The sequence below is a fragment of the Alosa alosa genome, chromosome 7 (assembly GCF_017589495.1).
Source record: "Alosa alosa isolate M-15738 ecotype Scorff River chromosome 7, AALO_Geno_1.1, whole genome shotgun sequence".
NCBI lineage: Eukaryota > Metazoa > Chordata > Actinopteri > Clupeiformes > Clupeidae > Alosa > Alosa alosa.
In genome coordinates, this window is record NC_063195.1 from 18,563,587 (window position 1) to 18,576,272 (window position 12,686).

At 42.7% G+C, this 12,686-nt stretch overlaps 1 protein-coding gene across 1 annotated transcript; it reads left to right on the forward strand.

Annotated features, from left to right (window-relative positions):
- Positions 1 to 520: 520 nt before the first annotated feature.
- On the forward strand, positions 521 to 7,580 carry aplf (aprataxin and PNKP like factor; the record flags this gene model as incomplete). Its single annotated transcript, XM_048247106.1, is given in 4 exon segments — positions 521 to 707; positions 1,084 to 1,176; positions 2,566 to 2,637; positions 7,434 to 7,580. Coding segments are annotated over 3 exon segments (312 nt in total), but the record flags the coding sequence as incomplete, so codon positions are not given.
- Between the last annotated feature and the right edge of the window lie 5,106 nt (positions 7,581 to 12,686).

A 12,686-nucleotide genomic window follows, 5' to 3' on the forward strand; every position in this document is an offset into this window, starting at 1 on the left:
TGCGCACTACAAATCTCGGGGATCTGACAAAAAAAAAGCTACAGGCGCATTTTTCAAAAACGTTTGGCTGGTCAGTGCTAAATAATACTTTGGGGGGAGCTTTGCCCGTGCACGGTAGAGAATTTCTTCATAGGACAGTCTATACTTTAAATAATCGATTTACTTAACTAGAAATACATATATTAAGAAACGAGACTGTAGCCTAGTTGCTTTAGCTGTTTTAGTCCACTAGAGGTCGCCTAAATACCACGTAGCCTGATGTAGCCAAACTTTACCCATTTACCTGGGTGTTACCAGAGAATGTCTAATAAAGGCCCGTCTATGGAGGTACCTGGGTTCATTAGCCTGTCTGTAAAGTAGTCAACTTTACCCACTTAACCTTGATGGCTGGATTCATTTGGCTTCTAAAGTTAGTTGCTGTATCGATATCAATTTGAGTCTTGCCCATTCCAGTTGACCAAATTCGCACATGGTTGCATACACATTCCGCTGAATTTTTCAACTACTTCGTCAACTCACATTATTCGGAGTCTTATAACGTTTAACAGTAGTTACACTTGCACAACTCAAGGGTTGTGTGTGTGTGTGTGTGTGAGTGTGTGGCCACGAGCTACTAGCAACTACTTTACGCATGCGCAAGGAAAGCTCTTGACCGGAAGAGAAGTTGTCGCGTGAAAACTGAAAGGAGAACAACTACTTGACAGAAGGTGGGCGGTAAATGCGCTTTTGACCAGAACTGCAGGTACAAATTCAATCAACACAACATAACTCTGAACATAGCTTTTCCAATAGTGGCGCTGAGTAAACGAGGTGACTGGCTAATTACTTTAATTCAAGTATGCTGTCGATCGGTATTCTCAAGCTGCTGCTGCTAGCTGACAGTAGTGATATTGTTTACAAGCAAGCAATCAAGGTAGCCTAGTCTTGGTTCAACTCAAGTGCATCCACCTGCCCTGTATTGTTCAGTGATGGGGCAACGCTCTCTGTGTTTTGAGAGGATACCGGTAGCCTATTACATGAATCACTTTGATACTCTAATGTTTCCCTTTAATTCAACCCAATTCAATTATGGTTACTTCACAGATGCCAAGCTTTGAGCTGAAGCCAGTGGACGGTGGCAATCTAGTGCACCTACCGGAGGGCGAAACTGTTCTTGGCAGAGGTCCTCTATTCGGAGTAAGTATTTCCAAGACATTTCATAGGCGGTTCTGCAAAAATCTCTTTGCAGTTATTCTAAAACAACAAGTTCAGTGTTAATCCGACGTGTATCCTCCATTGCAGTGATTGTTATGCCCACATCAGGCACATCTGGTGACACTCTTGGTGTTTCCTTTGCTTGGCAGCACTTAATGCCCTAGACGGTTTGATGGCTTTGCTAATAATGTTTTTCTACTGATGAAGGGACCCTTGGTTTATGTGTTTAATGTAGTCTTTAGCCTATTTTCACACAGAAGAAAGAAACCAGTCAGGAGACATAGGCTAGTTTGGCTGCAAAAACAGTCCGGGATGGTCCTATAACTGTCAGTGTATTCACCTATTCAGACACTATGAATGCACCTATTTGTGTTGATGCCTTGACAGGAAGTCATGTTTGGTAGCTAAACGATTATTTAGAGCCCTCTCTGGTCAAAACATGCAGTATCTGCCAGGGTGTCACTGTCACATGGTCTGTCGACTACTGGTATGAAATTTAAGGTGACAGTGAGTGGGATTTACACAGGTCTTTATCCACTGGATAGCAACTGCTACAACACTACACACACACACACACACACACACACACACACACACACTAGTGCTTCACATCACGGATGAGTTCATACAGCGTGTCGGGCCCCAGATGACAACTTCCCCGTCAGTATACACCCATTCAATCTGTTCCTAGGGGGTTTCTAGTTGAAACATTAAAAACCAACGCAGATACTTTGAAATGAAAATTAATCAGACTTTAGCTTAAGGCTCTGCAAAATGTCGACTTTAAAACATGTTTTCCTTATTTTTGTTTGTCCCCAAGTTACAGTGTCGTTTTTCCTGTGCCACCAAAAATACCTTTGTTTTGTTTATGCTGTTAAAAGAGTCTATACTGACACTAATGTGCCAGTAGAGGTCAGCAGTAAGCTACTGTAAAGTACAGGCATGTCATGACATGTCAACGCTGTGTCCAGGCTGGATGACAGTTTCACAGTAGGGACAGTAGACAGTAGGGAAAGTACAGTTAGTTAGTTAGTCACCCCTTGAATGTTTCCCCCCTTTGCTTGTTGGGACAGTTGGAAGGTGGTGATTTTGCAGTAGTGAGATGGGTCAGGTCAGGTGTTGTTACATGAGTGTGCTGGGTGGTAGAACCCCCCCCCCCCTACTGTGAAGTTCTTTGGGTGCCTAGAAAAGTGCTTTATACTGTAAATGTTTGTTTTACAGTGAGATAAAGTTTTTTTTTTTTTTCAAAAGTAATGTTTCTTTCACAATGTTTACTAATTGTGTAGGGCAAATATACACCCTGTGTGTGTGTGTGTGTGTGTGTGTGTGTTTTGCGGGCTGTGTTTCCTGACTTTATGATTTCTTTTCCAGGTCAATGACAAAAGAGTCTCCAGGAATCATGGGATGCTGGAGAATGCAGAAGGAAAACTCCGGATCAAACCCGTACGTACATGGCACAGTGGCCACATGAGACTTCACACCTAAAGGGCCGTTTACACCAGGAACAATAACTACAAAGATAACTGTGTAGATAAATAAAAGATAATTCAATTCATTAATTCTTTCAAAGATAACTGAGCGTCCACACTGACCAACGATAAGGAAAGCGTCCCCTCGTGTTGATGAATGTAACATCTAAAATTGTATGGATTCTGATTGGCTGTCAGCTTTTTATCGGTTTCAAAATTGCTCTGAAAGTGATCCCCGGCGATATCGTTCTTCATGTCGTTATAGCTCATATGCGCACGTTATGCATCATATTAGCTATTGTGCTGCTTTTGTGCTGTTGTGCTGTTATTTGTTATGGTTATTGTTCGTTCTTAGAGTGAACGGCCCTTAACATACACTTAGTGACCTCTAGCAATGTCCAGTAATGTAATGGCTGTGATCTAAAGGCTAATCTGACTGCCTCTTGTGCACTGCTTCAGTATCTGTGCTGCATGTCAAAGGGCCTACTTGAATGTATGACGCATGAACTCCTGAGGAGCTCGAGCTATATAGTTTTTTATTTTAGGGGCTAGATTCTCTGATTGAGGCCAGTCAGGCCTCAGCCAATAATTTGGCCTCTCTCTCCTCTTTCTCTCTCTCTCTCTCTCTCTTTCTCTCTCTCTATCCATCATCATCATCAATCATCCTCTGTCAATAGCAGCTCGCAAAACGAATGTGCAAAAACAAAATTCTGATGCATTTCGAACAGACCGTACAGACTATGCATTACCATACCATCTTTCTTTCTTTCTTTCTTTCGTTTTTTCTTTCTTTCTTTCTCTCTTTCTTTCTGTTTCTCTCTTTCTCTCTTTTTTTCTCCTCTCAGTTTGTACATCTCCATGTGTCCGTCCCTCCATCCATCCATTCAGGTCTGATTTTACATAGTGATGAAGTATCACATTGCCTATGCATCGAGTGTGTGAAGCCTGAATGCATTTGCTGAAGATTGATTGTAAATCCACTCTGTGTCACGTGAAGGAGCGCTTTTATTTCGGATGCATATAAACTTGTCAAGGACCTGACCCCTACGCAGGATGAATGCACAAAAAATACATTCTTACTACTGCTAGTCTGCTACAGGCTTTCATTCATTGAATGATTGATTGATTGATTGATTGATTAATTCATTCATTCTTTCTGTTTGTCTCTGTCCATCACTCTGTCTCTCTCTCTGTCTCTGTCTGGTTGCATATGGAAAGGAAGTATCTGTGCTTTCTTTGCACTGTGTTGGTGTGTTTAGGCAAAATGCATCAGCTCAAGACTTCAATTCATTAATTCATTCTTTCTTTCTTTCTTTCTTTCTTTCTTTTTTTCCATGTACCTGTTTCTATCTGTTGACTCATGTTATTAATGTTCATCCATCTCTCCCCTCCTCTCTCTCTCCTCCCTCCACTCTCTCCAGTCTAAACTGGATCCTGGGCCTGGTCCCATGCGGGCTTGTGTGCGCTGGTCCAGCAGCAGCTCTCTCTCTCTCTCTCTCTCTCTCTCTCTCTCTCCCTCCATCTCCTTCCTTCTTTCCCTTCCTCTTCTTTGAAGTCATGTAACCGACCCGAATGTGCATCCTCGAAATGAAACCACTTCTCATGGGCCCATCAGCCTGTTGCTCTCCATGTCAGTCTCTCTGTTACCATGTAATCAGTTGGTCATTGATTGCCTTTGAACTCTCTACTCTTCCTACTTGACATCTGCAGCCCCCTATTCTCTTCCTAACTCCCAAACCTCCCATGCCCCCAACACACACACACACACACACACACACACACACACACACACACACACACACACACTACTCCTAACCCTAATGGAAAGAGACCTTTTAAACACTCCAGTGCCCCAACGAAAGGGCTTGAAAGGGTTTGCAATCAAATTTTTTATAGGTTCACTCAATGCAATTTGGCTTTATTGTTTATTTTGAGATGTGAGTGTGTGTATGTCTGAGGGACTGTTTACGACTGCCTTGTACATTTGTGCAAATGTTTTTTTTTTCTTCTTCTGGCTAATGTAATCGGCTGACGTACATGCGCCGTGTGTGTATTATGGCCTACAATTCATCATACATCGGCCTTAAAAACAATCCTGGAAAGGTCACTAAATGAAGTCGGACCACGTCTTGGCGGTAAACAAGCAATCAACTTTGACATTCACTGTCATTTGTCATTTGAGGTTTTTTTGAGCTAGTCATTTCTTAATTAGCCAATTAAAGCACAGAGGTGCCACTAAAACCATTGACGAGCCTCCTGCCCTTTTCAGAGATGGGTTTGTCAATGGTGTAACGTCAGAGAGAGGCTTCCTGCAGGCAGGTGGGTGCAAATAATCTTTTTGTTTTGTGCTGTTTTGTTTTTCTTGTTAGCATTTGGTTAGCAACAATTTATTCAGCACGCAATGGACATCATGGACTCAAACTAGCACGTTGCCATTTCAGTTAGGTGTGAAGTGAAATTTCATTAAGCTTATAGACAAACACAACATTAAGTAAAAAATAAATAAAATACAAGTCTAAAAAAAGGCATATGCAGTTGGCTGTTAAAATTGAAAACGAAGTAGTGAATAGGATAATGCTATAGGACTTATCAGCCATCAGCAGGAAATAATGTAGCCCTAATTTATAGATTTCCTCGATCGCTTTAATGCTTGTGTCAACTTTGATATCACGTTTTCAAAACTAATTAACGCACAGGTCTAAACAGACGCACTCTGGCCAAAGTGTGAAAATAATGTAGCCCTAATTTAATAAGTCGTAACTTGGCTGACCGCCTGCACTGAATCAGACTCCTCCCCTATGGACACTAAATTTAGTACGCCCAAGAGCCTGACCCAAACAGTTCTAGAATGCTACACTCTACACTGTTGCCCAAACTGGGCCAGGAAAAAGAAACTGGGCATGGACCCGGTTCCTTTCAGTTGAGTTCACTCGCCGTTAACCAGTGGGAAGTCATCTCCGTATGACATCATCGATCTGAACCCTATATCCAATCATCAGTCTTTTAGGAAATTTTTCACGGGCTACAATCATTCACAGTTCTCTCCTAAAGCAGGGGTCACTGACCCTGTCCTTCATAGTCGACAGGCTGACTTTAGAGATGTTCCAGGTAGATCTTATTGCCACCTGAACAGAAAACCAATCAGGCTGCTTTTTTTTTTTTTAATCGAAATCACAATGTGAACTAATGCAATTAGCTAATCGCAAAGGCTGCAATTACAATTAATTGCAGTTTGAAACTCTGTCTGAATGGTTAATCTAGTCACATCTATGATTCATGGACTCCTCCTTGTGTGACAGACTGTGAAGCTCACCTAACAGGAGTGCTGAGCTTCTCAGGCACTACGATCGCAATCACAATATCTGTCCGAAAAATCACATCAACAGATATTTTCTCTATATCGGGCAGCCCTAGAAACAAATCACTGAGTCAAGTGTAATCACATCTCGACTTCTGGTCTAATCACATCTCGACTTCTGATGTGCTTAGGTGAGACTGAAGAGTTTGTTTTCTCTCGAACAAAAATGTAAAACTATCAGAAGTCTGGGGTCAGGAGTCTAAAAAAAATATTGCCACCTCTGTGGATCATAGATAATGAACCTTCATGGTTCATAGACATTAAACATGTCAAGATTAGGTATTTGCTGCTACTGAATCTAGGTTTTACATCTAGAAATGAATCTTACCATCTTAAGTGTATCAGTCAGGCACAAGTTTGATTGACATACAACGGTCTACGCATACAACGCAACCAGAACACTAGCGAAGAAGAAACCCATTTGGGTGGACTGACTGTAGTTTTGTACAGTAGATTGTAGAGTTGCAATCACGCAGTTTGCAACTCCGTCCCAGTGCTTCGTCCTACGATCTTTATATTCATGTCTTCCTCCTTGTGACGTTTGCCAGCCCATTTGGAGGGAGGGACTGCCCTTTGTCATCATCATTTGCCTCAGGCACAAAAAAAAAACTGTTTGCTCCGCAGTGATATTAATAGATCGCCCGCCAGCAGAGGCCACAGCTGAGTGGCTGGCATCGGTGGGGGGAGCTGGATCATTTGTGTGCATTAGCCTCCTCTTTCCGTCGTGTTAATAAGTCGTCTGTGCGGGAGAGAGAAATGCTTCCCTCGCCTCCTCCATGCAACTGTATTGATCTTGTGTGATCTCTGTTTTATCGCCTGGACTGTCAGACCTATTCATGGGTTTCATCAGGTCCCTTTCCATAGGTGTATAAAATCAAGCACTTATATTATGAATGCAGACTGCATGGTGCTTGATTTATACACTTGTGAACAGGGACCTCATGAAACCCATGAATAGGTAGGCGTCTGTCTGTCTGTCTGTCTGTCTGTCTGCCTGTCTTGCCTGTCTGTCTGTCTGTCTCTGTCTGTCTGCACATTGTTACATACTATGACATGTGGTGCCATTACAACATTAGAGCTTTTATCTCCAGATGGCTGTAGTCAGGCCAGACATGATTGTTGCCAGTTGCCAAAGTCAGGTTTTTTTTTCCGCCTTTGCCCCCTGATCAATACAGTAGTCACATCAGACAAGCACCCTCCATTTAAGTCATCAGCCTCCATTGAAGTCTTCATTGAAATCTGTTTTGGTTGAATTTTTTGTCACTGAGGAAATCTGATGAAGTCATCGTGGGAGGTGAAAAAAGCTCCAGCCTGAGACAACGCTGTCTCATGAAGATGTTTCGGCCACGCTGTGTGTGAAATCGTTTTTTTTTTTTTTTTTTTAGGTCTTTTTTTTTTTTTTCTCTCTCCAGACCCACCTGAACCCGTGCTTCGTCCAGTCTTCCCTGGAGTCGGCCCCTCAACCCCTGAAGAAGGGCCAGTGGTACACGCTCGACCCAGGGGACCTGCTCTCCCTCCTGCCGGGGAAGTACATCTACTGCGTGGTGGCCAAGGAGGAGAAGGAGGAGGAGGAGAAGGAGGAGGAGGAGGAGGAGGAGAAGGAGAAGGACGAGGACGAGAGCACAATTAGGTAAGGGCCGACTGTGTGTGTGTGTGTGTGTGTGTGTGTGTGTGTGTGTGGGAGGAGGAGGAGGAGGAGGACGAGAGCACAATTAGGTAAGGGCCGACTGTGTGTGTGTGTGTGTGCGTGTGTGTGTGAGGAGGAGGAGGAGGAGGACGAGGAGGAGGACGAGAGCACAATTAGGTAAGGGCCGACTGTGTGTGTGTGTGTGTGAGGAGGAGGAGGAGGGAGGAGGAGGACGAGAGCACAATTAGGTAAGGGCCGACAGTGTGTGTGTGTGTGTGTGTGTGTGTGTGTGTGTGTGTGTGTGTGTGTGTGTGCGTGTGGGCCGACGAGAGCCGAGAAGATTATTGGGTGTTGATGGCCCTGCCCTTGTGTCATTTGACCACTTAACCCACTTTCCACCTGTCCGTCCGTATGTCTGTGCATCAAGTCACCGTGTCCCCGCTCCTGCCGATCCATCAGCACGCTCCGTCGAGGGTAGTTGAAATTATATCACCACGTGAAACGTGGGAATTAGAATGGCAGTCTGAGGCTGACCGTTATGAAATGGATTGCTGTTCTACACTGATCTGTTAGTTGTATCCAGAGGCCTTTTTCTTCTACCCTGTGTCTCCATATTGATCTGTTTGTTTGTTTGTTTGTTTATTTATTTATTTATTTATTTATTTATTTATTAATTTTATTTTTATGATTTTAAGTGTCATGAGCAGTCTGCCAGGGCTGGCCTAGTTTTGAACTGTGCGTTTGAATTTATGCGTGGAGGTGTTCGACTCTCAAAGGTTCGCACAGTTGCTTAACCCAGAACCCGACAGATGGACAAGACAGAAGTGTGTGTGTGTGTGTGTGTGTGTGTGTGTCTGCGCATGCACCTCTGTCTGATCTTAGTGTAAATGAAAGAGTCTACTCAAGGGAGGTGGTTCACTCTTCATGAGAGAACCTGTTGTTGTCTCCAGTCCTGGATCCTAAATGAATGCATTATGCATTCTCTCAGCTTATAGAGGCACAACACATTTACACAGTAATTTTTTTACCCCAGGGTGTCCGCGGGGTTGTAAAAAGTATTAAAAGGTAGTAAATGAAATTAGCCAAATTTAAGGCCATTTAAAAGTATTAAAAAGCAATAAACGTCATCTGATGAGGTATTAAATTTTCGAGCCACTAACTATGATGTTTTCCATTTGTGTTAAGTGCAGGCTAAAATTCACGTGAATTTATTTATATTATATTAATGATATGTGCGAGTAGGACCTGAGCGATATGTCAGTGTGCGTTCGCGGTAAAAACTTTTAGCGCCCCCTCAAACTCTATGCTCAAACTGGATATACGGCTGGCTTACTGCCTAAACTTGTTGCCAAAAGTTAGCTACCATTGACGATGTCATGGGAAATTTAATTTTTTCGGACATTTGGTTAGAGGACTCGAGATTCAAAGACTGGCTTAGGCTAGTTGGCAACAGCCAAGAGGCTTATTACCACGTCTGTAAAAAGACAATAAATGCCCCTGGATGGGAGTGAATGCCGTCAGGTCACATATGGAGTCTACCAGAGCCGTTTTCTACCGCTCTGGAGTCTACTAGCCAGCATGGGCGGACGTAATCAGAGGTGGAAGAGTCGACTTCCTGGCTCATCGGCCACGTAGGGCTACTGTCTCCACATAAATATGCGTCATTGAAGCTATCATGTCTACGCTACCAGCTGTCATTGTCATCCAAAAAAGTAATCATTTGCGCCATCGCGTTTTCAATGACAGGCTGTAAGAGCAGCAGACATAGCCTAAACTAGGCCTAGCCTACATACAGTATCACAATAACCCATTTTCAAATGAAAAGTCCCCATAAAGGCAGAAGGCCTTTTCATTCAAACAAATATATAATTAAATGAAAGAAGAAAAAAAACAAGAATATAATATGTAAACATATGCACATGTTATAAGGGGTTATTTGCAATGAGCTACCCCTTGACTACAGAATAGAGGTTAAATATAGGCCTTTGTTGCTTTATTTAGGCTATAAGATAAGGTTTAGGCTATAAGATTTAACATTTTCTACCCTCAGTAAATGTCATGTTAAGGTTAGTTTAACAGGTGTTACCTTTACATTATTCAAAGCTTGCTCAGGAGCTATAGGGTTACTCCCTTGATGTAGTATGTGATGAGATCAAAGTCCCAATAGACTTGCTTAAAATTAGTTGAATATAAGAACCTGTGTAGGTTTGTATAGGCTGTATTGTAATATGCTATCAATATATTATAATATAATATATTTTAAGTCAATTTGTCAATTAGTTTCCCAAAAATTCCCCAGAAGTCACCATTTAAGGGGTTATTTTTCAAAAATGTCATCACAGGGAGCATGCAGGCCCAAAAGTATTTTATCACATGGGGCCCACATTCTCCAGCAGCACCCAATTAATAATTATTATTTTTGTAAAATGTGACCACCTTTTTTTGAATGTGATACCTTGACTGGCAAATTATATGAGACAGCAAGGGTGTGTGTGTGTGTGTACTGCGTATGGTCGTGGGCCTTTTTAGAAGAAAGTCCAGTATACCTTTTCTGATTTTCATTTGTCATTTTGTCTTGATTGGGATAGAATGATAGTGAAAGAAAGAGTGTAGTGCTGGGGAAGTGGTGTGTGCTCTTCCTACACATAACAATGAAATAACTTTTTTATCTTGGGTTAGGATTAAATAACAAATAATTGTGTATAGGCCAGTGTTTTTATTGAAGCAAAAATGGAACAAAGTATCCAGTAACTGTAATAATAGATACTTGATTTGAATTGTAAGCATTGCTACACTTTATTACTCAGAAAGTTAAGTAACAAAAATGACAGTAATCTGTTACTTTATAATTAGTTACCCCCAACACTGAATTTCGAAAGGTTGCCGCTAGTTGCAGCTCGAAGTCGTGTTGGTATTAAACAATATTGTGAAGGTATTAAAAAAGGTATTAAAAGGTATTAAATTCAACTTTAGAATTTCTGTATATACCCTGTACCCGTCAGCTTATACACATAGTAAATGTTTTACCCGTCAGCTTATACACATAGTAAATGCTGGATACAATCTTGTCAGCTGATGCTTTGTTGAGTTGAACTGTTCTGACCTGAGGGTGTTGATGTGTGAAAAGTATTTTTGGGTATTTTTGGGTATTTTTGGGTCACCAGTAGCCTCTCTCCCTAACGAGAGCCCCCCACCCTCTCCACACACACACACGCATACACACACACACACACACACACACACACACACACACATTATACCATCTTACTTTATAGCATTATAGCTATAAACACCTCCTCTCCACACACACACAACCACACATACACACACATTATATCATCCTACGTTATAGCATTATAAACACCCCCTCTACACACACACACACACACACACACACACACACACACACACACACACACACACACACACACACACACACTCTCTAGCATCCTACCAGTGATGTGTATTGAGAGTAAATCAAGGTTGCTTTAGCTGTGTTACTGTGACCCCAGTGCGCTCCCCCCTCCTGGAGCACGTGTAACTCAGAAGCGCAGACAATCCCTTCACACGCGAGAGTTAACGCTGGGAAAACAAACACTCGGTCAGCTGGCCAGACGCTCTGCAGGCATGCTGGTCTCACATGGTTGGGTTGTACGCCACTGTGGAATGAGGTCATTGAGAGAAAGTTCTGGATTTGCGTTATTTAATTTAGTGATGTGAGGAGTGTTCCCCTCCAACTTGTTAATTAAAATGTACTGTTTTTGCTGCAAGTGTTGCCAGAAGTAACACAGAGCTAGACATACACAAGCAGGCCTAGGCCTACACACACACATACACACACACACTACACACACACACACACACACATACACATACACACACTTATACAGACACACACTCACGCAAGCACAAAACCTAGACATACACAAACAGGTCCAGAACACACACACACACACACACACACACACACACAGAATGTGATGAATTGGCAGGGCTGGAGCAGCATCCTCTGTTGTGAGAATGAGATGGGGGCTGATCGTGACTAATTGATTTTGAATGCCCATCATCTGCATCCATTTCCAAGTCCGACTTTCATCTGCAGCAAGCTGGCACTTGGGGAGTAGAGGGAGGGGGTGAGGGCACACTTGGAGCGAGGGCTAGTCTGCTTTGAATATCACATGAGGATCCGGCAATCAGAGTCTGAGGGGCAGTAAGACACACACACACACACACACACACAAACGCATGAACAAACATACACACACACAGACGCATGCACAAACATACACACAGATGCATGCACAAACATACACACAGATGCATGCACAAACATACACACAGAGGCATGCACACACATACATACACACACACACACACACAGACACATGCACAAACATACACACAGACGCACGCACACGTAAACACACATGCATGTTCACACTCACACACATACACGCACACACTCACACACACACACACACACACACACACACACACTATGTTTGTCTCCTCTTCCTAATCGTTTATACATGCAGAAGCTTAGACACTTTCTATTTCTCTCTTACTCTGTCTCTCTCTCTCTATCCCTCTCTCATGCTGCATACATCTGTAAACATGCTCACACACACAGACACACACAAGAAATAAAAATGACAGAGTGCGCAGCACTTCAGCAAGGGTCACATCTGGACACTTTGAGCAGATGGTGTCTGCGTGTGCGCATGAGTGTGTGTGTGTGTGTGCTGGTTGAATGTGTGTGTTTGTGTGTGCATACCCACATTCATTCAACATCCTAAAAAAAGAGTTGCAGTGTGTTTGTGTTAGTATGTCTGGACAAGCACATTAACTTGTGTGTGTCTGTGTCAAAGAAGCTACCCATTCATAGGCACCGAATAATGTTTTCGTGTGTGTGTGTGTGTGTGTGTGTGTGTGTGTGTGTTCATCAGCATTTCATGATGGAGTGATGTGTGCCTGATGATTCCATAAATCCCTGTGGTACCCCAGCCACTCTAATCCACACTAATCACTCATCATTGAC